Here is a 26,512-nt window from a genome sequence, read left to right as displayed (position 1 = left end):
TATTACTACTTTTTTTTTTTTTTTTTGGTTTTTCAAGGTAGGGTCTCACTCTGGTCCAGGCTGACCTGGAATTAACTCTGTCATCTCAGGGTGGCCTTGAACTCATGGTGATCCTCCTACCTCTGCCTCCCTAGTGCTAGGATTAAAGGCATGCGCCACCATGCCCGGCGCTATTACTACTTTTGTGTTTAGATTTCATACTTACCATGCTTACAATATTAGAAGATTATAAATTTATTTGCTTTTTAAAAGTGGTTCTGTAGTTTGTATAAACATATGCATTTCTCTTCATTCTTTCCCTTTTCTCCTTTGTGTCTCACAGCTTCTTTCTGAGGTCACTGATTCTCCAGCTTGATGCCTTCTGGTGCATCTTTTCCATTCTGCTTGTACTTTTAGCTCCAGGAATCCTGTTTGATTAAATTTATTTCAGGTTTTTCTGGTAAATCATGTAATTATTTGTGTATAATTTCTTGAGATTCTCTGAGCTTTTTATAAATATCTACTCTTGAGTTTTCTGTCTGAGAGTTCAAGCATTTTGATCACTTTCATATTGTTTCTCATGCCTTATTTTATCTGGTTCGTTAGGTAAGTTAGGTAGCCCCTGAAAACTTGATGCTTGTTGGCATGCAATTATGTCTGTACTTTGAAGGTTTATGTATTGGTTGTACTCATGGGATTCTGGCTTTGTTTGTACTTATCCTTCTATGATAGGCTGTTTACTTTTGATGACACTGTGGTCACTGCCACTATCTCAGCACTAGATGGCACCCTAAGTCTAGGTTTATTTCAAAAGTCTATGTCAGCTTTCTGTGACTGGGCCAACACTAGAGGATGCCTGAAGCTCAAGTTGGTCACAAAGCTACAATTTTTCAACTCTTCCTATGACTCCACAATTACCCCAACACCAAAACAAGACTAAGACATTAGGAGTTCCTTAAAAGGGTTGGGCCCAAATACCATATCCAGAGTTACTGACCTGAGGGTCAGGCATTGTAAGATTCTGCCTAGAACTCCACAGGCTGTGGGAGGTCTAGTCTTTGGCTCCAGAGTAACGACTTGCATCCACCTGTCTTCTTTCCCCAAATGAGCAGCTGCTTTCTGTTTTCGCTGCCAGGAGTTGGGACTAGATTAGGTCAGCAGTCTGGTAGCTGTTACAGACTTTGTAAGGCTGGGTCACATTCAGAGCTCATGGCCCATCAAAACCAGTGCAGTGCAGGGATCAGACAAAGGACCAGACTATTGTTGTCCATCTGCTGCTTGTGATCTATTTCCTCTGCAGCTGGCTGCAAATGATACAGACCAGAATATGTCTGTCCAGCCAGGGCTGCAGTTTCCACCTTGGAGGGTAGGACAGGTTTAGAGCTGTAATTTGTAGGCACTGGTCTCATGAGGTGAGCTGTCGGGTTCTCCCTGGTGTTTAGTGTCACCATTGTAGGCCCAGCACGGAGTTCCAGAGAAACCTGTGCTTAATGTCATGTCCTGCCCTGTGGCAGAAGAAGTCTTTGTTGACACTGTTATTTCAGGCTGTGGTAGCATAGTGGAAACAGTCCCATGGTTAACAAGGCTGATCCTAAGCTGGGTTGCACACAGAGGCTCTTGGTTGCAGTATGGCATGGTTCCGGAGATTCTCCAAAGTCTCAAGCCACAGCTGGCATTGGTATGGACCCTCGCACAAGTCTCTCTTGTGGATCTTTCCAGTTTTTGCCTGACTCTTAGACAGGTTTAGAGGCTCCATCCATAAGCAGTGCCTGGGGGCAGTAGTGGTGGGGCTCTGCCTACTGCCGGAATCCATACCATGTTCTTGACAGTAGCCTAAGCTCTTTGTATATAAACTCATTTAATTATCATAAAAACCCTCTGAGGTATTATTGTAGTTTAACAGATAGAGAAACTGAGAGTCAAAGCTCTTTTATATGCGAGAATTCATATTGATATGTATTATCTATGTATTTATATTAAAGGTCAGTGAATCTCTATAGCATATAAATATAAATCAAAACATACATCAGGGCTGGGGATATGGTTCATCAGTTAAAGATCCTTGCTTGCAAAGCCTGCTGGACCAGGTTCAGTTCCCAAGTGCCCATGTGAAGTTGGATGCACAAAGTGGCACAGCCCATGCATTTGGAGTTGTTTTGTAGCGACAAGAGGCTGTGGCATGCCCATAGTTTGTTTCTCACACATACAAACAAATAAAAATAAAAAATAACGAATACATATAAAACTCCTTAGGGAAATACATGAAGAAATACCATCTAATTTTCATTAAGTTGACTTGAATTAAAAAGTCAAATTCAGGCCAGGCATGGTGGCTGAAGCCAGCACTTGGGAGGCAGAGATGGGAGGATCACTGAGAGTTCAAGGCCACCCTGAGATTACATAGTATATTACAGGTCAGCCTGGGCTAGCTACAGTGAGACGTGCCTCAACAAAACCAAAAAAAAAAAAAAAAAAAAAAAAGTCAAACTTGGGGTCCTGGAGAGATGGCTTAGCGGTTAAGATATATGCCTGCAAAGCCTAAGGACTCAGGTTTGATTCCCCAATACCCATGTAAGCCAGATGCCCAAGGTGGCACATGTGTCTGGAGTTTGTTTGCAGTGGCTAGAGGCCCTGTCTCTCAAATAAATAAATAAATATAATATAATTTAAAACTAAAAGTCAAACTTAAGCTGGAGAGATAGTTTAGCAGTTAAGGCACTTGCGTGCACAGACAAAAGACCCAAGTTTGAATCCCCAGGACCCACATAAGCCAGATACACAAGGTAATGTATGCATCTGGAATTCATTTGCAGGGGCTGGAATCCCTGGTTGTGCCCTTCCTTCCTCCCTCCCTCCCTCCCTCCCTCCCTCCCTCCCTTTTTCTTTCCCTCTCTCAAATAAATAAAAATTTTAAAAATATTTAAGAAAAAAATTTTAAATTATTTTAATTTATCTATTTGAGAGATAGAGAGAGAGGGATATATATGCAGGCCAAGAGAGAGAGAATGGGCATGCGCCAGGGCCTCCAGCCACTGCAAACGAACTCCAGACGCATTTGCTACCTTGTGCATCTGGTTTACATAGGTCCTGGGGAATCAAACCAAGATCCTTTGGCTTTGTAGGCAAATGCCTTAACCACTAAGCCATCTCTCCAGCCCAAGTCAAGTTTTACCACATGTTGGAAACAAAGTGAGCAAAAGGAATTTTCACACATTATAATGATTGAAAATTACTAGTTTCTTAGGAAAATATTTTTTCAGTTCCTTACAAATATCTTTCATACATCTGATATCTAATACCATAACATCATTATGGCAAAATCTTGAAGTATACTTAAGGTAAAAGAGAAATTAAAAAACTGGCATTATTCATACACCAGAAAACTAGCAATTTATCTGAGTCAGCTAGAATTTCATTTCAACATGAATATTAGTCTCAGAAATTCATATCATAGTGCATTTCTTTTTTTTTTTTTTTTTTTTGTTTGTTTTTCGAGGTAGGGTCTCACTCTGGCTCAGGCTGACCTGGAATTTACTATGTAATCTCAGGGTGGCCTCGAACTCATGGTGATCCTCCTACCTCTGCCTCCCGAGTGCTGGGATTAAAGGGGTGCGCCATCACGCCCGGCATGCATTTCTTTTTAAGAAATAGCTAATCTGCATTATACACTGATAGTTTGATTGTTCTTTTCATATGTGTATTGCCATCCATAACATACTCTTCAGTGAAGTGTTTGTATCCTTTGCATATTTTATTTATTTATTTATTAATGAGAGAGAAAGAGAGAATGGGCACACCAGGGCCTCCAGCCACTGCATACGAACTCCAGGTACGTATGTCCCCCTTGTGCGCCTGGCTTATGTGGGTCCTGGGGAATTGAACCTGGGTCCTTAGGCTTCTCAGGCAAATGCCATTACTGCTAAGCCATTTCCCCAGTCCCCTTTGCATATATTTTTTTAATGAGAGAGGGTGGTGGATTGGCATGCCAGGGCTTCCAGCCAGTGCAGTCAAACTCCAGGCATGTGCAGCCTTGTGCATTTGGCTTATGTGAGATCTGGAGAATGAAACATGGGTCTTTAGGCTTTGCAGGCAAGCGCCTTAACCACTAAGCCATCTCTCCAGCCCTGTGTATTTTTTAAATGGAGCTTTAAAAAAAATCTTTTGAGAGTTCTATATTCTGCTTACAATTTGCTTTTCAGATATGACTGACAAATTGTTTTAATTCAATTTATGGCTGACTTGTTTAATTAATTTAAGCTTTCCCTAATATTTCAAAGGCTGGATGTTCTTAATTTTGATAAAACGAAATCTAGCAGTTTTCTGATATGGATAGAATTTTTATATTGTAAAAATAAATCATTATCAAACTAAGGGTTACTAAGATTGTCATTTAGATTTTAATCTAGTGGTTTTATAATTCGCAGTTTTACATATAGGTCTATGATCATCTCTAAATTAACTTAGGAATATCATATAATTATATGGATTGAAGTTCCTATTTTTACAGTTAGATATTCATTTGTTTCACCATCATTTATTGCAAAGACTACTTTTTCTCCACTGAATTCCTTTTGAACCTTTATCAAAATCAACTGATTCCTTTTTTGTGGCTTGTTTCTAGGCTATTCTGTCCCATTTTGCTTTATGCCAATATTATCCTATTTTAATTGCAAACTGATATTAAGTCTTGAATCAGGCAGTGTAAGTCCTCTAACATACATAAAAATTATATTTCATATAAGTTTTATAAGAGCTTGTTTCTAGAGGGAAGAATGAAATTTTGAGCGGAAAAACAGTAAATATCTAGTTCTGTTCCTCTTTTTTCCCATTATTATTATTATTATTTTGATTTTTTGAGGTAGGGTCTCACTCTAGCTGAGGCTGACCTGGAATTTACTGTGTAGTTTCAGGGTGGCCTTGAACTCATGGCGATCCTCCTACCTTTGCCTCCTGAGTGCTGGTATTAAAGGCATGTGCCACCACACCCCACTCCTTTTTTCCTTTTTGTTTTTTGAGGTAGGGTATCATGCTAGCCCAGGCTGACCTGAAACTCATTATACAGCGTCAGGCTGGTCTTGAACTCACAGTGATCCTCCTACCTAAGTGTATTTTAAAATTTTATGTTTTATTTATACTTTAACATAGTTGTTAATATGTAGGAACAGTGGACTTTTATATTTTCATCTTATGTGCTCAACAACCTAACTAAACTTAGAGGTTTTTAATTCTGAAATTATCTTAATATATTCTACTAGATTTTTATATAAATTTATATCATTTTATCTTACCATAAAGACTTCACTTTTATCTTAACAATGTAGTTGTATTTTGTTTTTTTTCTTTTGTCTTCTTGCCTTTGCCAGCCTTCTAGTACAATGCTGAATAGAGAGCACTTCCTACTTTTCCTGATCTAAGTACTTTCTGTTCAGATTAAGGGAATTAGTTTATTCTAATTTGTTAAGATGCCTTTATGTGTGAAGCAGAAGCATGAAGATCAGAAGCTGAAGGTCATTTAAGGCTATATCACAAGTTCTAGGCTAGCCTGAGTTTATGTGAGACTGTCTCAAATGAAACAAAAGATTAGGTGTTGGGTTTTGTCAAGTGTTTCTTTTTATTCTCTTGATGAATCACATTGACTGATTTTTTCAAATGTTAGCCCTAAGTTCTTTTAATAAAGCCCAGTGGTCATCATTTGCCTTTTCCTAGTCTCCTAGTTAGTTATACATTGTTGGGAAGGTTTGACAATTTTGGGGGGGGGGGGTTGTTTCTTGAGGTAGGGTTTCACTCTTGCCCATGTTGACCTGATACTCATTCTGTAGCCCCAGGCTGGCCCTCCTATCTCTGCCTCCCCAGTGCTGGGATTAAAGGCATGTACCACCATGCTCAGTGGTTTGACACATTTTTGCTATTTTTTTTCTTGCTCCTGTGTTTATGAGGGATACTGGCCTGTATATTTCTTTTTTAAATGTCTTTGTCTTGTTATGGTGTTAGGATAATGTTGGAAAGCTTCCCCCGTTTTGATTTTTTTCATAGAAAATTTTGTTTGCTATTTTTTTAAATATAGACTTAAGGAGTAATGTTAGCTATTTTTGTTTGTTTTTAAAGCTTTCTGATCCTTCTGATTTACCAAGGAATGCCTTTAGAATTTTTACCATTCTTGTGGAATTTTTATGTATTGAGCATATCGATTATGCTTTGGAAACAGGACTTGCTGGTAAGTATACTTATCTCACACCTTCTGTTAAGTTCCTTTTATTCTGCTTGCTTAAACTATATGTATTATATCATTTTATACACAATTTCTATCAGTTTAATTCAGTTCAGTGCAATTAATTTTGAGCTTCTATAATGTAAGGGTTTTCCAGGTACCAAAAGCTATACAGAGACAGTTTTCTCATTGATTATGTATGTCTAATAAAGTAAGGTCATAAATTACACGAGACACTACAATGGCAAAATATATTTAAAAAAATGACAAGATGCTGGGCGTGGTGGCACACGCCTTTAATCCCAGCACTCGGGAGGCAGAGGTAGGAGGATCACCATGAGTTCGTGGCCACCCTGAGACTACATAATGAATTCCAGGTCAGCCTGAGCTAGAGTGAGACCCTACCTTTACCTTGAAAAAGAAAAAAAAGGACAAGAAATTAAGGTGAGAATAATTCTGGTTGGGGAAGTGAGTAACATAAGTTCAGAAAAGAAAATATTCAAACCAGCCTGGAAAGGAATAAATGTTTATGTGTGTGGTATGCTTGTGTGTATGTGTGTTTGTATGCAGGTGTGTGCACATGTGTGTGCATGCACAGAAAGGCCAGAAGTTAATGTCGGTTGTCTTCCTTGACCACTTTCTACTTTATTTATTGAGGCCAGATCTCTCACTTAAACCCAGGACTTGCCAATTCAACCTTCTAAGCTAGCTAGCTTGCCCTGGGATCCCTTGTCTCTGGTCTTTATACGTGCATGACAAATGCTTTATCCACTGAGCAATCTTCACAGTACTTTAATAAATTTATGTTAATTTTTTATTTTACTTTATCTTTTGAGCTTGTTAGTATCAGTAGTAGAATCATGACCTTTTCCCTAAGTTGCAGTCTCATTTATCTAGTTGCCATTTTAACTTTGTTTCATACATAACTTAAATTTAACATATTGGGCTGGAGATATGGCTTAGCAGTTATGAGCTTGCCTGTGAAGCCTAAGGACCCTGGTTCAAGGCTCTATTCCCCAGTACCCTTGTAAACCAGATGCACAAGGTGTCACATGCATCTGGAGTTCGTTTGCAGTGGTAGGAGGCCCTGGTGCGCCCATCCTCTCTCCCTCTCTCTCTCTCTCTTTCTCTCTCTCTCTTTCTCTCTCTCTCTACCTCTTTCTCTGTCTGTCTGCCACTCTCAAATAAATAAATAAAGATTTTAAAAATTTAACATATCAAAAATGAAACTCTTGAGCCAGACATAATGATTCATGCCTTTAATCCTGGCACTTAAGAAGTTGAAGCAGGACGATCACAATGAGTTTGAGGCTAGCTTAGACTTTGTAGTGATTTCTAGGCTTCCTGAGTTCAAGGGTCCAAAAATAACAAACAAACAGTCAAACAAATGCTTTTTATCTTCCTCCAAAACTGATCCTTTCTCATGTCTTTAAATATTTACCAGTTTCTTAAGCCCCAAGTCCAGATGTTCTTGATTCTTCCTGTTCATCAACACTGATGGTCCATCAGCATACTCTGTCAATATACTTCTTACGTTACCTGTGTTTCTCTATCTCTACTGCTGTCACCCTAATTTAAATACTGTCATCCCCTCACTGGTTCCCCTGGGTCCATTCTTGCCCTTTGAAGTTACTAACTTGAGACCCTTTACTATCGTACTGATCTTAGGTGGCAAATAAAACAAGCCCTTGAGTATATTGAATGAATGCTTTTAAATAACATCATAAGGAAATTGTTATTTGGATTCATTTGTTTAGCATACTTTTTACATGTCTATTCCTGGACTCATGGAGTTTATATTCTTTTTTTTTTTGTTTGTTTATTTTAATTTTATTTATTTATTTGAGATACAGGCAGAGAGAGAAAGACTCAGAGGGAGAAAGAGAGAGAGAATGGGTGTGCCAGGGCTTCCAGCCACTGCAAACGAACTCCAGATGCGTGTGCCCCCTTGTGTATCTGGCTAACATGGGTCCTGGGGAATCAAGCCTCGAACTGAGGTCCTTAGGCTTCACAGGCAAGCGCTTAACCGCTAAGCCATCTCTCCAGCCTGAGTTTACATTCTTGTAGAAAAGATAGACTGCTGGGCGTGGTGGCACACACCTTTAATCCCAGTACTTGGGAGGCAGAGGTAGGAGTATCACTGAGAGTTCAAGGCTACCCTGAGACCCCATAGTGGTGAATTCCAGGTCAGCTTGAGGCTAGTGTACCTCAGAACCACCTACCAGAAAAAAAAAAAAAAGACTAATGATCCCAGATGTAAAATTACAAAGTCAAAGCATATTTTATGTATATATTTTAAAATAAGTTTTGTTACCTAGTTCATCATTTTTAAATTTATTTTGTGTGTATGAGTGTTGTTGCATGTGGGGGCTGCACACGTAGGTGGAGCAGGTGTCACACCTTAGGTCCTATCCACTATTTTTGTGGCAGAGTCTCTCACTAGGATAGACTGGCTGACCAGCAGGAACCAATCCACCTGTCTCTGCCTCCCAGGTGCTAGGATCACAACCTGGTACCACCATGCCAAATTTTTGTTATGTCAGTCCTGGGTGTTGAACTCAGGTCTGCATGCGTGCAAGGCCAAGCACTTTTCCAACTGATCTATCTCTCCAACCCTATTTAAAAATTTTTTTTGATACAAACTTTTTTCTAAAGGTATTTTTTTCCTCTGCCAACTTATCCTACTACTGGTCTGTATGTGAGTGTCAGTTTTTCTGTGCATTATTAAATAGTCCTTAAAAACATTCATTAATACGGCATTAATTTTCACATTTTATGTTAATATGGATTCATATTTTCTACATTTTTATTACTTTTGTCTTGTGTTTGTGATGGTGCCTTCAATTTGCTTACTACTTTACTTTGTCTCTTGTGGAAAAATAGCACTTTTGTTTTCTGTTTGTAAAGGTAAAAAGGAATCGTCCTATGAAGAACTCTAGGTACAGAGCTTACATACCCATGTCATCATTAGCTGTGGATACATGTCTTAGTCTGTTGTTCTTTAATTTGGGCTTGGCATGCAAACATCAAGAGCTCATTGATTATTTGGAGTGGTTTTCTTTCCATTCTAAATATTAGGAATATATTCTGAGATAGTGAGATTCTGAATATTTTTAAGGAATAAATGGAGAACTTGGTGAGTGAAATGTATAAGTTAACAAGTGTTTGTGTATGTATGTATGGATATGAGGGAGAATATAGACAAAATTAGAGCGAGGAAAGCTAGTGGGAAAACGAGGTTGATTGTTGTCAGGGATAAAAGAGATATAGTTATAAGAAAAGGAGACAGTGTATTTGTGGGACATATTAGTTATTAGGCACCAGAGAGATGGGAACAGGAAGGAGATTGTCGAGTCTAAGGCAGTTATTAATTAATTTATTTTCTAGTTTGTCTAACCAAATCATGAAAATGGTGAAAATTTGGGCATTAACTAGCTTTGGATGAGTTTTGTTAAGCTATACAAGCTTAATTTTTCTCTCTGCAGAATCATTGCTTATTTATTAAATAGCAGTTATTTTTTTATTCATGGTATATATAAAACCACATTCCTTTCCTCTTGCCCAGTTATTCATATTGGATTCTCATTTATCTATGCCTTCCAATTTTAGGAATTCCATCTTCAGATTCTAGGAATGCAAATCTCTATTTTTTGGATGTTGTACAACAAGCCAATACTATTTTTCATCTTTTTGACAAACAGTTTAATGATCACCTTATGCCACTAATAAGGTTAGTCACACTGTCATATTTTCATTGATACTGCAGTGAAGGTTGTATTTTATTACGTTTTAAGTACTAGATATTCATGAAAACATTAAATAGGACAGGAGGTGTGAGATTTTTCCTTCTTTCTTACATTCTTGTGTTTTTTTTTTTCCTATTGTGCTGTTAATTTTGGTGTACTTGAAAGCTTAACTGTCATAAACCTAAAATTGAAATTAACTGTGGAAAAAGATTTCTAGCTCAGTACAGCTCAATAAATTTAGTCTTCTGAAGACTAAAGAAACACCAGGTGTGATGGTACATACCTGTAATCCTAGCTACTCAGGAAGCTAAGACAGAAGAATCCCAAATTTGAGGAAACGTAGTGAGTTACAAGGGCAACCTGAACAATATACTGAAACTATAGCTTAAAAAAATTGTATAGGTCACCCTGAGATTACATAGTGAATTCCACATCAGCCTGAAGTAGAGTGAAACCCTAACTCAGGAAAAAAAAGAAAATTGTAAAGGGCTGAGGATATATATATATATATATATATCAATGGTAAATTAAGCCCTTCCTTTAGCATTTGTAAGGTATTGAGTTCAGTCTTTGGACCCCCCCCCCACACAAAAGCATCAGACACATGCACATATATATGCTTATTAAAATAAAGATAACATAGAAAATGGGCTGGGCATGGTGGCGCACACCTTTAATCCCAGCACTCGGGAGGCAGAGGTAGGAGGACTGTGAGTTTGAGGCCACCCTGAGACTACATAGTGAATTCTAGGTCAGCCTGGGCTAGAGTGAGACCCTACCTCAGGAAAAAGAAAAAAGATGTATATAAAATGTTAAGAACCAGATTTTGATGTGGCATTAAGATTTGGTTTATATCTTAGCGATTTATATGCACTTTAAAAGCTTGTGAATTAGGTGATACATATGTGAATAGAATCATTCATAGGACCAATGTTGATGGGTGTTAAGATTTGGTATATATCTTCATATCAATACAAGCTTTTAAAGTATGTGAGAATTAACTATGGGGTGTATATGTAAATGTGCTTTACAGTATTGTCTTTTTAGTATTATTATTGATAAGAGAAGATTTTATATAAAAGGCAAAATTTGGGGCTGGAGAGATGACTTAGTGGGGAAGAGGACTCTCTCTGCAAGCATGAAGACCTAATACCACTTGAGTTCAATTCCCTGGTACCCATGTAAAACAGCTGGGCATGGCTAAGCTACACCCATATCTGAACCTCAGTCCTTTGGGGAGCAGAGACTGGTAACCACTGAGGTTCAGGAAAACAGCCAACTCCAGAATCAGCAAGAGACTCATCTGAAGGAAACATGCGAATGAACAATGGAGGAAGGAGACCCAACATTCTCTTGGCCTTTGCTCACAAGCACATGGGGCATGTGTCTATATACCACAAAAAAAGCATGGGCTGGAGAGATGACTCAGCTGTTAAGCCACATGGGTGCAAAACCTAACAACCCAGTTTGATTCCTAGTACCCATGTAAAGCCATATGCACAAGGTAGTGCATGTGTCTGGAGTTCGTTTGCAGTGGCTGGAGGCCCTGACATGCCTATTCTCAGTGTCTCTTTCTCTATTCCTCTCTCCCCACTTGCAAATAAATAAAAGCTGTTTTTGTAAAAAAAAAAAAAAAAAAAAATTGACAATTTGGTGTGAACTATGTTATGCCAAGAGTAGACCAGAAACAATGCCTATGATTCCAGGGTCACATTTCGAAAGGAAATTTATTTATTTGTTAATGTAGCTCAGGACGGTCTTGAACTACTGGGATTATAGACATGAGTCACTAACCCCGTTTAGGAGGTTTTTAATTTACTTACTTAATATTTTGGATACTTGGTAGTGTTCATATCCTGTATGATTGTCCAGTTTTGAGAGTGATTTTTTTTCTAATTTAGGAAAACTGAATATTGGACTTATAACGTGCCACTTTTTATTAATAGAACTTGCCTCATTTTTTAGAGTTGTTGATTCCTTGCATCTTATCGATTATATCAGGTATTTAGATACAGAGAAAACTAAATTTGTTGCAAAATTTCAAAACTTCTTGATCATATTCTCAAGTGATATCTCTTCAAAGATCAAAATAACAAATTTAAATCTCCCTTTCCTTTAATTAATTTATTTATTGGAGAGAGAGTGAAAAAGAGAAAGAGGCAGATAGAGAAGAGACAGGGCGCATCAGTGCCTCTAGCCACTGAAATTGAACTCCAGACAAATGTGCCACCTTGTGCATCTGGCTTTATAAGGCAATCCCCATACCCTTTCCCCCCCGCAAAGAAAAAAAAAAGAAACACCCAGCAGACACATGCACATATACACACTTGTTACAGCATCTACTGCTGAGCCATCTCTCTCCAGCTCTCTCTTTCCTTTTAATGAATTAGTTTTTCTAAATATGAATGAATTGGTCATATTAATTAATATAAATAATTATCTTGCATTTCTTGTGAGCAAATTAAAATGATGGGTATTAAGAGTGTATTTATAAATTATATGACACATGTGAAAAACTTTCAGAAATAAGAAATAATGTGATTTTCTCCTTTAATATACAACAGCTCTTCTCCCAAGTTATCTGAATGTCTTCAGAAGAAAAAAGAGATAATTGAGCAAATGGAGATGAAATTGGATACGGGCATTGACAGGCAAGTAGTTGTTTTTCCTCTTGCAGTTTTAAAGTTGTAGAAGCACATTTATGCAGCGGTATGAAAATAGTGTTTAGAGAAGAAAGTATATCTTAATTTCAACATCTTGCTATGAATTGTATGTTACTTTTACATATTCACCTCATACTTACTAGAATGTTATCTATTGCAGCCTCAAGATTTTATTTTGGAAAAGCAGGTCTTTTAGATGTAGGTACTTTCAAATAATATTAAGCTAGAAACCTTTTTTTAAAAAAGTCCCCCTCCACCACACCATAAATGACAAGCTACAAATCCCTTTTTAAGATGGTTGAAAGGCTGAGGATATAATTCAGTAGTAGAGTATTTACTTAGCGTATTGGGAGGCCTTGGGTACTGCCAAAAAAAAAAAAAGGATGCATAATATTAAGTATTATGTTTTCTTCTTAGCAAAGGATGAAGTGTTTTAAATAAATACATGTAAGAGAAATTTCTGATAGGTCAACACACTTTTATAATGTTTCCTGAAGATAATTACCTGCTGATAATATTAAGCAATAATGTTCAGTTTTTGTTCTTATATTTATTGGTGTCCTTATATTTATTGATGATTATTATAGCCATGAATTATCAAGCATTTTCTGTGTATCAGGAACAATTAAAGGATCCTTATCTGTATATTATTTCATGTTAGGAACTGCTATTCCCATTTCCCAGCTGAGGAGACTTAAGCTAAATAATATGCTCACGATCACACAGTTAATGGTGGTAGAACTGGAAATTTAACTCTAAAGCCCATGTTTGTAGGTTTGGACATATCTTTATATTTACTGTAATTCTTTTCTAGCCAAAAAGAAGCATGTTTGTTTTATTGTGTATTAGTAAAATCCTTTTTTAGAAAGGATATGTCTTGCAGTTTGAATTAGAAACAGATCCCAAGTTTATAAAGAACAAAAAGCATATTTGAAGAGGCAGTTGTGATGGTGCATGCCTTTAATCCCAGCACTCAGGAGGCAGAAGTAGGAGGTTTGCTGTGAGTTTGAGGCCACCCTGAGACTACATAGTGAATTCCAGGTCAGCGTGGGCTACAGCGAGACCCTACCTCAAAACAAAAACAAAACAAAAAGCATATTTGAATGCAGGATTTTTTTTGTATGCTAACTAAAAATTATTGTTTCAATATTTAAAATTATCATAAACCATGATAACCCCCCCCCCACTTTTCCTGCTCATAACTCCACTCTCCATCATATTCCCTCCCCCTCCCAATCAGTCTCTTTGATTTTGATGTCATCATCTTTTCCTCCTATTATACTGGTCTTATGTAGGTAGTGCCAGTTACTGTGAGGTCATGGATATCCAGACCATTTTGTGTCTGGAAGAGTGCATTGTAAGGAGCGCTATCCTTCCTTTGGCTCTTATATTCTTCCCACCACTTCTTGTGTCATAGACCCTGAGCTTTAGAAGGTGTGATAGAGATGTTTCAGTGCTGAATACTCCTTTATCACTTCTTTTCAGCACTCTGGTGACTTTTGAATCTTCCCAGAGGTTACTGCCATCTGAAAAGAGAAGCTTTTCTAACCAAAAATGAGAGCAACATTAATATATGGGTATGGACATTAAGAAAAGTGCTTACCGGCCAGTTTGGTGAGCATACTATATACATTTAGCCAGATACCAGCAGGTGTTACACCCCTAGTTCATGACTTTCCTTGTCATTGTAGGTTTTCAGTATCAGGCATGTGTTTCCTCCTGTGGAGTGATCCTCCAGTCCAATTAGAGAGCAGTGGTTTTCCCTCATAACAGACACACCAGTATTGCACTCATTGGCTCATTTGGCCTAGCTGGCCCAACTTAAGGCTTGCAGTGTCTGCTGTTGTTTATTTCCACTGATTTCTTCTCTCACATGGAGCTGCATGCAGTGTAGCTTTTTCCAGTTTTCTGTCAGCTGGTCTACAGGGAGGATGTTTTCAGCTCAACTTCAGCTTGATTTCTCAGTGGCTTTGCAGCCCAAGTATGAGGAGTCTTCAGCAATAGGGTCTTACTGTCTATTCCTGGTGGGAAACCAAGGGCCTCGGTAATGGCCTGCAATGTTTTGGGGGCATCAGTTGGGCAACAACTCACTGAAGGTATCCCATCCCTGACACTGAAAATTTTGTAGTAACAATCTATGGCTTCTGGATGCACCATTGTCTAAAAATGGGTTTCATTATGACTTATTCATTCCTGTTTAGATTTTGATTAACCCATCCCTACCCTTTCTTTACTCAGTCTCTTTCCCTGACTTCACTTAGGTCTTTCCACCCTGAGTAATCTGTTCTTCTACTTACATATATACAATACTATCCCCTTAAGTCCTCTCCTCTCCTCCCTCCCTTATAGCCCTTTTATAGCTTATGGCCTCTGCTACTGAGTTTTATTTCAACCCACATATAAGTCCAAACATTTGTAGCTGGGATCCACATATAAGAGAGAACATGTGGCACTTTGCTTTCTGGGCCTGGGTGACCTCACTAAGTATAATCCTTTCCAGGTCCATCCATCTCCCTGCAAATTGCATAATTTCATTTGTCTTTACTAATGTCATTATCCACTCATCAGTTGAGGGACATCTAGGCTAGTTCTATTTCCCAGCTATTGTGGATACAGTGGCAATAAACATGATGTGCAAGTATTTCTAAAATAGTGAGATGAGTCCTTAGGATATATGCCTAGGAGTGGTACATCTGGGCCACATGGGAGATCCATTTTTAGCTGTCTCAGGAACCTCCACGCTGATTTCCACAATGGCTGGACCAGATTGCATTCCCACCAACAGTGTAGAAGGGTTCCTCTTTTTCCACATCCTCGCCAACATTTATGATCATTTGTTTTCATGATAATAGCCATTCTGACAGGAGTGAGATCGAACCTCAAAGTAGTTTTAATTTACATTTCCTTGATGACTGAATGCAGGTTTCTGACAATACTATTTTACCAGAACCTAATTGTATGAAAGTGGAAATCATTTTCATTTAATTAGTAATAAGACCTTACTTGTAGTTCCCAACTGCTGTTCACATGAAGATTTGAGAGCTATCCTGTGGCAAGTGATAACAACTAGAACTAGTGAGGGTGTTCTAGAATTGATTTGGTTAAAAGAATTCCAAATAACCTTTGGTTGCCTTTCTCAGCTTTGTTGGGGTATGATTGACCAATAATAAATGTATGTATATATTGTTTTGTTTTGTTGTTTTCATTTAGTTTAATTTCTTCCACTTTCATCCATGGTGTCACAAATGGCAGAATTCCCTTCTTTTTAAAGGCTCATTGATACTCCATTATATAAATATACTGCATTTTATTTCTTCATGGTTCATCTAGGTCGTTTATTTGGCTAATACTATTCTACTTGCTTCAGTGAACCTGGAGGATTTGATATCTCCTCAAGATACTGATTTTATTTGTGCTGGAGGTGTGGGTGTGGGGGAGAGAGAGAGAGAGAGAGAGAGAGAGAGAGAGAGGGAGGGAGGGAGAGAGAGAGAGAGAGAGATCTGTATATGTTTGTATTTCCATTTAAATTGTTAAATTATTTACTTATTTGAGAGAGATTGAGGAGAGAAAGATAGAGTGAGCACTCCAGGGCCTCTTGCTGCCATGTGAACTGGACTCATATGCCACTTTGTGTATTTGGCTTTATATGGGTACTGGGGAATTGAACCCAGGTCATCAGGCAAGCAAGTACCTTTAACCACTGAGCCATCTCCCCAGCCTTCTATTTAAATTTTGAGGATGCTCCATATGGTTTCCTATAATAGCTATATCTTTATTTATTTTATGTTCATTTTTGTTTATTTATTTGAGAGTCACAGAGAAAGAAAGAGGCAGATAGAGATGGAGAGAGAATAGGCACGCCAGGGCTTCCAGCCACTGCAAATGAACTCAACATGTGCGTCCCCTTTTGCATCTGGCTAATGTGGGTCCTGGGGGAATCAAGCCTTGAACCAGGGTCCTTAGGCTTCACAGGCAAGCACTTAACTGCTAACCATCTCTCCAGCCCTGTAATAGCTATATCACAGATTACATTCCCAACATAGTGTATAAGTGAGTTCCCTTTTTTCCACATCATGACCAATTTACCATGTTCTTGACCATAGCCATCCTGACAGTAGTGAAGTGGCACCTCATGCTTTTTATCTGAATTTCCCTGATGACTAGTGATGTTTAGCACCTTTTTGTGTTTATGGTAGGTTTTCTTTTTCTTTTTACTGTTGCTTTTATTTGAATTTCTCTTATGTTATGGGGATTAACCTTCAATGAGAAGTATCATTAGCAAATATTTTCTTCTGTTCTGTAACTTTGTTATTTCCTTTGCTAAGCAAAAACTTCCATTTGGTAGACTCTCTCTTGTATATTTTGCCTTGGTTGCCTGTGCTTCTGGGGCTATATCCAAAGTCCATTGCCAAGACTAATGTCCAGCTTTCTTTGTTGTCATCTACTAGTTTTATAATTTAAGATGTAATTTTAAAGTTTACAAAGCCTTTTGAGTTGATTTTATATATATGCTATGAGATCAAGGTCAGTTTTATTCTGTATGTGAGTGACCAGTTTTCATATGACTATTTAACAAAGAGGCTGTCCTTTCCTTATGTGACCTTAATCCACTTGTCAGAGATCAGTAGATTATAAATACATACATGCATGGATATGTTTCTGTGTTGTGTTCCATTGGTCTGTATGTTTTTATGTCAGTATTTAATTATTTATGATATATTTTAAATAAGGAAGTATAATTTCTCCAATTTTGTTTTCCTTGATCAACATTGCTTTAATTATTCAGGATTTTTTGTGATTCAAATAAATTTTGGATTTTTTTTAGTTCTGTGGAAGATTTTGATAGGAAATATGTTGTATCCACATAGAGCTTTGGATAGTATGGACACTATAGCAACATTAATTATTCTAGTCTGTGAACGCAGGATATTTTTGCAATTTATTTGTTACATTAACTTTTTGTTTCAGCCATGTGTTTTAGTTTTCAGTGTACAATCCTTTTCTCTCTCACTTAATTCCTAAAGTATTTCATTAATTTTGGTGCTATTATAAATAAAATTCTTTCATTAATTTCTTTTCTACATAATTCATTCTTAGTGTATAAAAACACAACTGATCTGTATATTGATTTTGTGTCTTGCAACTTTACTAAATTCATTTATCAAGGTATTTTGTTTAATGAGGTAGGGTCTTGCTATAACCCAGGCTGACCTGGAATTAACTATGTAGTCTCAAACTGGCCTCTAACTCACAGTCTGTCCTCCTACCTCTGCCTCCCAAATACTGGGATTAAAGGTGTGCCCTGCTTTTAAATTCATGTATTTGTTCTAACTATGTTTTTATGGAATCTACAGTTTTGTTTATAGAATCAGGTCACCTACAGGGACATCATTTCCCTTTCCAAGTTTGATGCCTTCCCTTTTGCATGCCTAATTGCTCAATCTGAAACATTAAGTACTGGGTTCAGTAGAAGTGGATCGAGTTAGCAACTTTGTCTTGTTTCTGATCTTAAAGGAAAAGCTTTCAGTTTTTGTTGTAATGCATATTACCCTTAAGCTTAACCATATATGGCCTGTATTATGTTGAGGTATACTTAACTAATTTGTTGAGTGGGGTTTTGTTTTGTTTTGTTTGTTTGTTTGTTTTTGGTTTCTCAAGGTAGGGTTTCACTCTAGTCCAGGCTGACCTGGAATTCACTGTGTAGTCTCACGGTAGCCTTGAACTCACAGGGATCCTCCTACCTCTGCCTCCCAAGTGCTGGGACTAAAGGCATGCACCACCACGCCCGGCTTGTGTTGAGAGGTTTTATCATGGAATGGTATTGGATTTTTTTCAAATACCCTTGTTGTGTCTCTTCAAATTATCATATCATATGTATCCTTAATTTTGTTAATTTGGTATATCATTCTTATTCATTTGCATATGTTGAATCATATTTGTATTCCAAAGATGCATATTGCTTGATTATGGTATAAATTCCTTTCAATGTGCTATTGGGTTCAGTTTGCTAGTATTTTTCTCTTTTTTTTTTAGTTTGTGTTATATTTTATTCATTTTGTTTATCCACTTTGAGAGAGAAACAGGGTCAGAGAGAGAGAGAAAATGAGCACACCAGGGCATCTAGCCACTGCAAATGAACTCACAACACATGCTTCCCTTTGTGCATCTGGTTTACATAGGTACTGGAGAATTGAATGGGTACTAGAGAATTGAACCTAGGTTCTTAGGCTTCACAGGCAAACATCTGAACCACTAAGCCGTCTCTAGTCCTGTGCTACTTTTTTATATATATAATGATTTTATATCTAAGTTCATCAGAGATACTGGCTTGCACTTGCAATTTCCTGTAGTGTCCTTATTTGAGTTTGAAATCACTGTAATACTAACCTCAAAAATGAGTCTGGAAGTGTTCTCTCCTCCCAATTTTTGAAGAGTTTGAAAAGGGTTGGTGTTAATTCTTTCTTAAGCATTCAGTAGCATTCAACAGTGAAAAATAAGGATGTTCAAGCCATCTGGAAACTGGGTTTTTCTTTGTTAAGAGTTGTTGACTACCAACACAATCTTTCTTAAGGTTTTCTCATTTTCTTACTCAGTTTGAGTAGGATATAGTTTTTTTTTTTAATTTATTAATTGTTCCTAGTTATCCAACTTTTTGATGTGTAATCCTTTGTTTTTAGACAATATCACACAAGATTACACAAAGGGAACTTATAATATCATTAAAATGTATTTGTAACATATAGCTATTACTTCTAAGAAGAGTATATAGTTTTTTAGCCTCAAACCCATGCGTTAATTTATTTCTTTGCCTTTAAAATAGCTAAAAATCACTTTGGGGACTTAGGAAACCTAGATATGTATGTTAAGCTTTCAGAAGCATATTAAATGTATATTTTCTAGCTGTCTAGCTAATAAATTGTTTTATATTCATTTTTTCATAAATGTTTTAATCTCACATTACATTAATCAATATATTTAAGGCACAGTGGTCTTTGAAGGTCCTTTGAATGTGATCTTCTATATAGGCTCAGCATTTCATTAGCATACTTGTTTGCTATTTCAAACTAGCACCCATCTATTAGTCCAGAACACCTTTGCCTTTGAAGTTCACATCTTTCCTTTCTTATTGCTGTCATTTCTCAATTTTTTTAATGTTCCCTCTATTTATTGAGTATTTAACATCTGAATCACACATTTTTTTTGTGAGCTGTATTTACCTGTCTACTCCTATGCCTTGTGGGACTTTGTTATCATTGGCAAGAAACTCCTTGAACCTAAATGTCCTACTCTGTTCACCTCAACTCCTATTTACTAATGTCTTAATTATCTACTACTTGTTTTCTGACTTTAACAAGACCTCAGTCCTGTAATCACTCTATCTTATGTCACTCTGCTATCATTGTTTTAACTTGGCTTCATTATTGTGCTTAAATTGCTTGAATTAATGCTTTGCACTTACCTGGCAATCTAGTTCATTCAGTCACAGCTATCTTGCAGACCCTAAACTCTGGGACAGTGCAGGCTCTTTTATCCCTGTAATTTGGGTGATTGCTTGGTATTAGAGAATATCACATAACTTAGATACTATTGGTACCTTACCAATCAGTGTCCTTATTTCTTAGCTGCATCTTTAGTACCTTTTCATTTTCTTGATTGTCCTTAGACTATGGTACTTATGTTTTTACCACCTGCTTTTACAAACCACAGCCTTACTTGTTAGGCTCTTCATCTCTAATCTTTTTAAATATTCTGTCTGTATGGTTTTATCTTAGAAGATCCTTATTGTGAAGGAAGTAAGTTAGTGACTGACTTTATTTTTTCTTTATGGGCATGCCAAGGCCTCCTCCCACTCCAAATGAACTCTTAGACACACATGTCACCTTGTGCATCTGGTTTTATGTAGCTACTGCAGAATCAAACCCGGGTCCTTCGGCTTTGCAGGCAAGCACCATAACCACTGAGCCATCTCTAGCCCAACTTCTAAGATCTTTCACAGAGGAGGATAATATAACCTTTGCTAGCAATATAAAGAATTGAATTTTTCTAAAATGTAAGGTTTGTCAATAGCAAAATGGTTTTGTGGTGACATGAAATTAAATGATTTTCAGTTAATATAAAACAAAGGAAAATTTGAATAAATTAAATGGGTCAAATTTATTGTGTTCTTAATTCTCTAGGACATTAAATTGTATGATTGGGCAGATGAAACATATCTTGGCTGCAGAACAAAAGAAAACAGATTTTAAGCCAGAGGATGAAAATAATGTTTTGATTCAGTATACTAATGTGAGTGAAACTATTCAATTTCCTTAAAAAAATTATTTCCTATGTTAAACATTTTTCCTTAGCTAAGTTGATATGTACATACATACATATATATATGTCTATATAATAAATGTAGAAAAACCTTTACAGGCCTGTGTAAAAGTCTGTACTTATGTAAGGAAACAAGTTGAGAAGATTAAAAACTCCATGGATGGAAAAAATGTGGATACAGTTCTGATGGAACTTGGAGTGCGTTTTCATCGACTTATTTATGAGCATCTTCAACAATATTCCTATAGCTGTATGGGTGGCATGCTAGCAATCTGTGATGTGGCTGAATACAGGAAATGTGCCAAAGACTTCAAGGTATGTTACACACCTGTCAAACTTAGGAAGATCAGGAACATAAGTCATACCATTCAAAATCTATACTGACTTGTAATGAGTATTAAAATGTTTATCACTTTAATTGATATTGTAATGGAATGCATCTAACATCCTACCTGAAAATATGTTATTTCAGTCATTGTTTTTCTTTGCTGTACTTTAAATAAGGTCATTTCAGCACATTCCAAATGACCTATTTGGTATTCATGACTAATGTATTAAATGTCACACATTATGTAAATAGTATTCTTTCTTTCTGTGTTTTTTCTTTTTTTGTAACTTATTTTCCCTAAGGTTTAAACTATTTAAGAAAGTTATTAAGTTAATGAGGGCTAGTAATAGTAAACCTGATTATAAATTGTTGAGGAAATTGAAAAAGAATAGCAAGTTAATAGAATTAAAGATCAGAGAGTTTTTATAACTATTGAAACCTTTGAATTTTAACCCTTAGAATCTTTAAAAAATTCTAATATTAAACTTTCCCATGTTATTGCTATTATGCTGGCAATATGTAAGAAGAATCTTGCAAATCTAATTATACAATAGCTAATTGTTTTGGTTCAATGTTATTTTGTTTTTTCCTTCTCTCAATTCAGATTCCAATGGTATTACATCTTTTTGATACTCTGCACGCACTTTGCAACCTTCTGGTAGTCGCCCCAGATAATTTAAAGCAAGTCTGCTCAGGAGAACAACTGGCCAATCTGGACAAGAACATACTTCACTCCTTCGTACAACTTCGTGCTGACTATAGATCTGCCCGTCTTGCTCGGCATTTCAGCTGAGGGTGAATTTACAAAGGAAATGCATTGTGTTTCAGAAATCCCCGGTTGACAGAAAGCACAGGAGATTCCTTAAGACATAGCCAACATTTTATGAGGAAAATAATGACTGGAAGAAAACAGCAGCTGTACCTACCCTTGGGTTACATTTGAAATTTGGACACCACTAGCTATATTTTGCTTTTGTTTTCCCTGCTAAGTTGAATTTCATGCTTTAATTTATAAATTTAAAATTCTGTAAAATTACATGCCACTGTTTTCATTCTCAGAGATGTTGGTATCGGAAGGCAAATGGTATTTTACCAGTGTTCTGTTCTTGGTCTTTAACATATTCTATCTGGAAATTTTATCATTCTGTTTTGCAATAATAGTAAGTGAAATACAGCAAAACTACAGTTGTTATTCAATTTTTAGTGAACTTTTGCAGCACTGGTAATTGTTAATCAAATTGTTTTAGGTTGTCCTAAAGAACTTTTTACCTGTTTCAAAAAATTAACAGTTGAATGTAACTTATGTAGTTGATTGATTGGACTTTTTCTGAGGTACAACAGTGCTACTCCAAGAAAAATGGTCTAAACGAAACTAAAATAATGAAATGTTTATGTAGACATTAGGAGCAGATAAGAATATATCTGCTTTCTGGGTAAAACTTAAAGTTTACTATTTCTTATTCATAAATAGATTTTAAATCAATGCTAGCAACAAATTAATGAGTTACCTTATTTTATGTTTCACTTAAGATAAGGTAGAGGACCTTAGCTAAAGGACTCTGTTTGTTTGTTATTTTAATATTTCAAGGGAAGTGCAAAGGTGAAGCACAGTCTAAAATGGTGCATACAGGAAACAGCATGTTCGCAGCAGTGCTGTCCTTCAAGATTTTCATTGTCATGCTAACCCTGAACAAGATGGGATGGCTCAACATGCGGAGAGTTTGGGTACATAATATTACGTATTTAAGTTTGGAAACAAGCTTTGCAGAAATTACCTTTTAGACTTATGGATTCTTTGTCCTTTTTTCCAGGTATTTCTTGAATATGATTAATTGGATTGGTTTAATATGGTGACATAATAAATCACAAAAAATTTCAATATCAAGTGAAAACTTAGAAAAGCCATTGTTCTATCAGCCCTATAAACTTACTCTATGAGAATACATTCTAAGCTACATGTAGTGGTTTGGCTTCCATTGTTTTGTTCATAGTCTTCTAGGAACCAGGTAAACTTGGATGTTCAGTTCATTAGTAGCAGTTTTTCCCTTTAATGTAGGCTTGTTGGCCTAATTTTGAGAAACTGCTTTTTTTCTAAGAACCTGATTCTGAATGACCATCAACCTTACCAAACCTTCCAGGTCCAGACCTAACCTACTACTTTAGTTACTGTTCATTGAATTTTCCTTTTCTGTTGAGCCCGGTGTTATCAAGATAAGCAAGGGCAATGGAGTTTGCCAACTTTTCAGTGCATTTTAGGACATTGTGGCAGCTTTGGAAGGCTTTCCAGATTTCTATTCCTCAGACAGGAGAGCCAGAACCAGTTTTGGATATAAGAAAAAGTCATATGCTTGTACTGTTGCCATTTTAGAAAGCTCTGATGTGAATTCAAATTATACCTCTGTTACTTAAAGCCAACACTTTTAAGGCAGTAGTTTTACTGGCCATTTGAACTCTTTGTACAGTGTCAATTTGTAAAAAAAAAAAAAAGAAAAAGAAAAAGAAAAAAAGTCTCAAATAAAACAAGAGATTAAATTTTAAGACTTCCAAATCAGAGAAGCACTTCAAATTATTTTGTTTGGATTAGTTTTTAAAGTGTAAAGCAGATACTTGTTGGGTAGATATTTTGTTATTTCCATGCTTGAGTTCTGTGCAACATTTTCCATTATGTCCATTGACAGGACAGTGACAAAACTTCTTCAGTGAATACCTAATTTAGAAGTGTTAACATTAATGCTCAATAAACAAATTCCCTGCAACTGTTTTTTTTATTTCACTCTATTTTTACATTTTAAGGACATTCATACTGAATTTTATAGTTTTTATTTAAAATTTGAAGGTATTTTTTTTTATAGCATAGCTCTTCTTCTTTTTTTAATAGCAGAAATGTATTTAACTGAGTAACCAAGACTTAGAATTTTAGCTTAATCAGATAGTATTAAGGGGGAAAAAATGTGCTGGGTAAACAATATGTGTCCTTGGTATTCTGATTTTAAAAGTATTTTCATATACAGCCATCACAAAATTTAGCTCAAAATTCACTACTTGAGATGATAAGTAAATAATGTGGTTTTATATGTACATGGGGCAGTTTTTAGTTATAATGGAACTTAATAAGTTTTATCAAAGTTTAAATAAGGATAATCTTTCTAATTACCCACAGTTCCATATGAGCTAAGCATAAGTTTTTGATAATATATTGAAGTTGAAAATACGCTTTAAACTCTTGCAAATTGTTTTTCTATATACTTTTTTAAAGTTTTTTTTATTGACGACTTCCATGATTGTAAACAATATCCCATGGTAATTCCTTCACTCCCTCCACTTTCCCCTTTATATACTTGGGTTTAAACCTGAGTATATTATGTGAAATACAGCAAAGGAAATGTAACCTCTAAATTATATTTAAAATGAGAGTACATAGAGTCTTTGTGAAGAATTATCTACTGACATCTGGGTGAGTGGCTTTTTAGCAAATGACCTTCTAACCATTACAAGACAATGATTTGCCTCATTCTGAGCAACATAGTTGAAATATCCCTAAGGCCTTCCAGGTTAAAAGATGCTGCTAACATAGGTTAAATTAAAATTTAAAGCTGTTAATTTGTTTTATTTTTATCCTTTATCCATTTTTCTTTCACTGCAAAATATTTTACTTTCTGAATACTGGTCTTCTGCCTCACTGTGAAATGATTTAATTACCAGCCAATGAGTTGATTCCAAGTAGAGAATTTACTGATTCTTTGTGATGTCTTTGCCCATCTGTGATGGTAGATGTTCAGATACTGACTACGAATTGTTCAGATAGATGATGATTGCAGAAACGCTGCAACCCTTACCCCCAGGGCGGTCACATATATAAGGTAGTGATGAAGTTATGCTTGAATTGTTTGTGGGATATAGTTAAGGCTCGTTCATTGCATGTTTTGTAGGTAATCTAACATGTTTCTGATAGGATACTCTGCCATTGCACACACATTGTCCACCCATTGCTCAGAAGTGTGAGGTGTTTCCCAGAAGTGCTCTTGAGTTCTCCTGGTTGCTAATGGAAAGTCTGACTACCGAGCACCCTATGCTTTATCCACTTAGCGGAACTCTGTTCAGTTCCTGGACTACTCCTCTGTGCTTGAGAAGCCTTATCCTGTATTATATGATGTCCTTGAAAAGAAAAGACCAGTCTGTATTGTTACACTAAATAAATCTGCATGAACTAAAAAACAGAACTTTAACATATCAATGCATAATAAAGATAATTACAGCTACATTTATTGGACTTAAGTCTAATATCCTATGCTAAGTCCTTTGCATATAGTATTTTATTCACAAATAACCCTACTGAGTACTATTACTTTGATTTGACAAGAAAGAAACCTAAGGCACAAAAAGGTACCTATAGCTAACAAATGGCTTGGATTTAAATCCTAAGTCTTTCCAAATCTAGTGGGGTCACAACCTTTCAAGAGCATATGAGAACAAAACCTGGCATATTACAGGATAATGTGTTTCACTTTTACAGTCTACATAGTATTTCCCTTATGTAGCATGAAGTACACCCAGCTGAAGTAGATTCTTTAGTTGAATGGCCTTATTAGTTTTGCTTAATGTAATGTTCTTTTCATCTAATACTTGGTTCTCATTATTAGGTTTAGATTATGAGGTTGGAATATAGATCTGTATCTCAGTTACTGCTGGATTTTTTTTTAAGTGTGCTCAATGTGTAGCAATACTTAACTCCAGTTGATTTTTAAAATTATGTAAGTGGTCATGACATTTTAATTGAACATTTAGCTTGTACTTGATAGAAACATGTCCATCAGAGTTTTGCTTAGTATTTCATACAGTTGTGACATTATTTCTGTTTACTGATTGTCACAATAGGGTCTAGATGCTATTTTTCTACAGTATTTTATAACACGAGAGAAAACGCCAACTCCATCATAGAAGATAGGAAGAAATTGATATTTTTACATTCAAAAACTACTTTATAAAAACTACTTTAAATGTTATAGCTTGATGCTTTTATTAGTGCATTGATAGTTTTAAAATGGGTAATCCTAGAGCAGAAGTATAGAGCAAAAAGTCGTATATTAGCAATCCGTACTTATTTTTATGTAATCAATGTTACATGCTATCTGTTAACAATTGCCTTAGCTCTCTTTTATCCCTACTAGTTGGTCAGTCATTTCTTTTTAATAGTTTGGTGGAAAAGCAAGCTCTCAAGTCCATGTGGGAGAGAAATCTGATACATTACAAAAATTTTAATCAGTAAATTGGA

General features: G+C 36.3%; 1 protein-coding gene across 1 annotated transcript in view; it reads left to right on the top strand.

Moving 5' to 3' along the window:
* Window positions 1-25,501, top strand: part of Exoc5 (exocyst complex component 5) — a 64,751-nt gene extending 39,250 nt beyond the window's left edge. The window contains exons 13-18 of the mRNA XM_045154285.1: window positions 6,085-6,193; window positions 9,797-9,917; window positions 12,498-12,584; window positions 20,774-20,882; window positions 21,012-21,227; window positions 21,845-25,501. Coding sequence (XP_045010220.1) covers window positions 6,085-6,193; window positions 9,797-9,917; window positions 12,498-12,584; window positions 20,774-20,882; window positions 21,012-21,227; window positions 21,845-22,033 — 831 coding nt within the window. The 3' untranslated portion in view covers window positions 22,034-25,501. The remainder of the gene's footprint in view (window positions 1-6,084; window positions 6,194-9,796; window positions 9,918-12,497; window positions 12,585-20,773; window positions 20,883-21,011; window positions 21,228-21,844) is intronic.
* Window positions 25,502-26,512: the final 1,011 nt, after the last annotated feature.

Source organism: Jaculus jaculus, chromosome 7, assembly GCF_020740685.1.
Source record: "Jaculus jaculus isolate mJacJac1 chromosome 7, mJacJac1.mat.Y.cur, whole genome shotgun sequence".
Classification (NCBI taxonomy): Eukaryota; Metazoa; Chordata; class Mammalia; order Rodentia; family Dipodidae; genus Jaculus; species Jaculus jaculus.
Note: the sequence above shows the minus strand (reverse complement) of the source record. Positions and strands in the feature narration are given on the sequence as shown.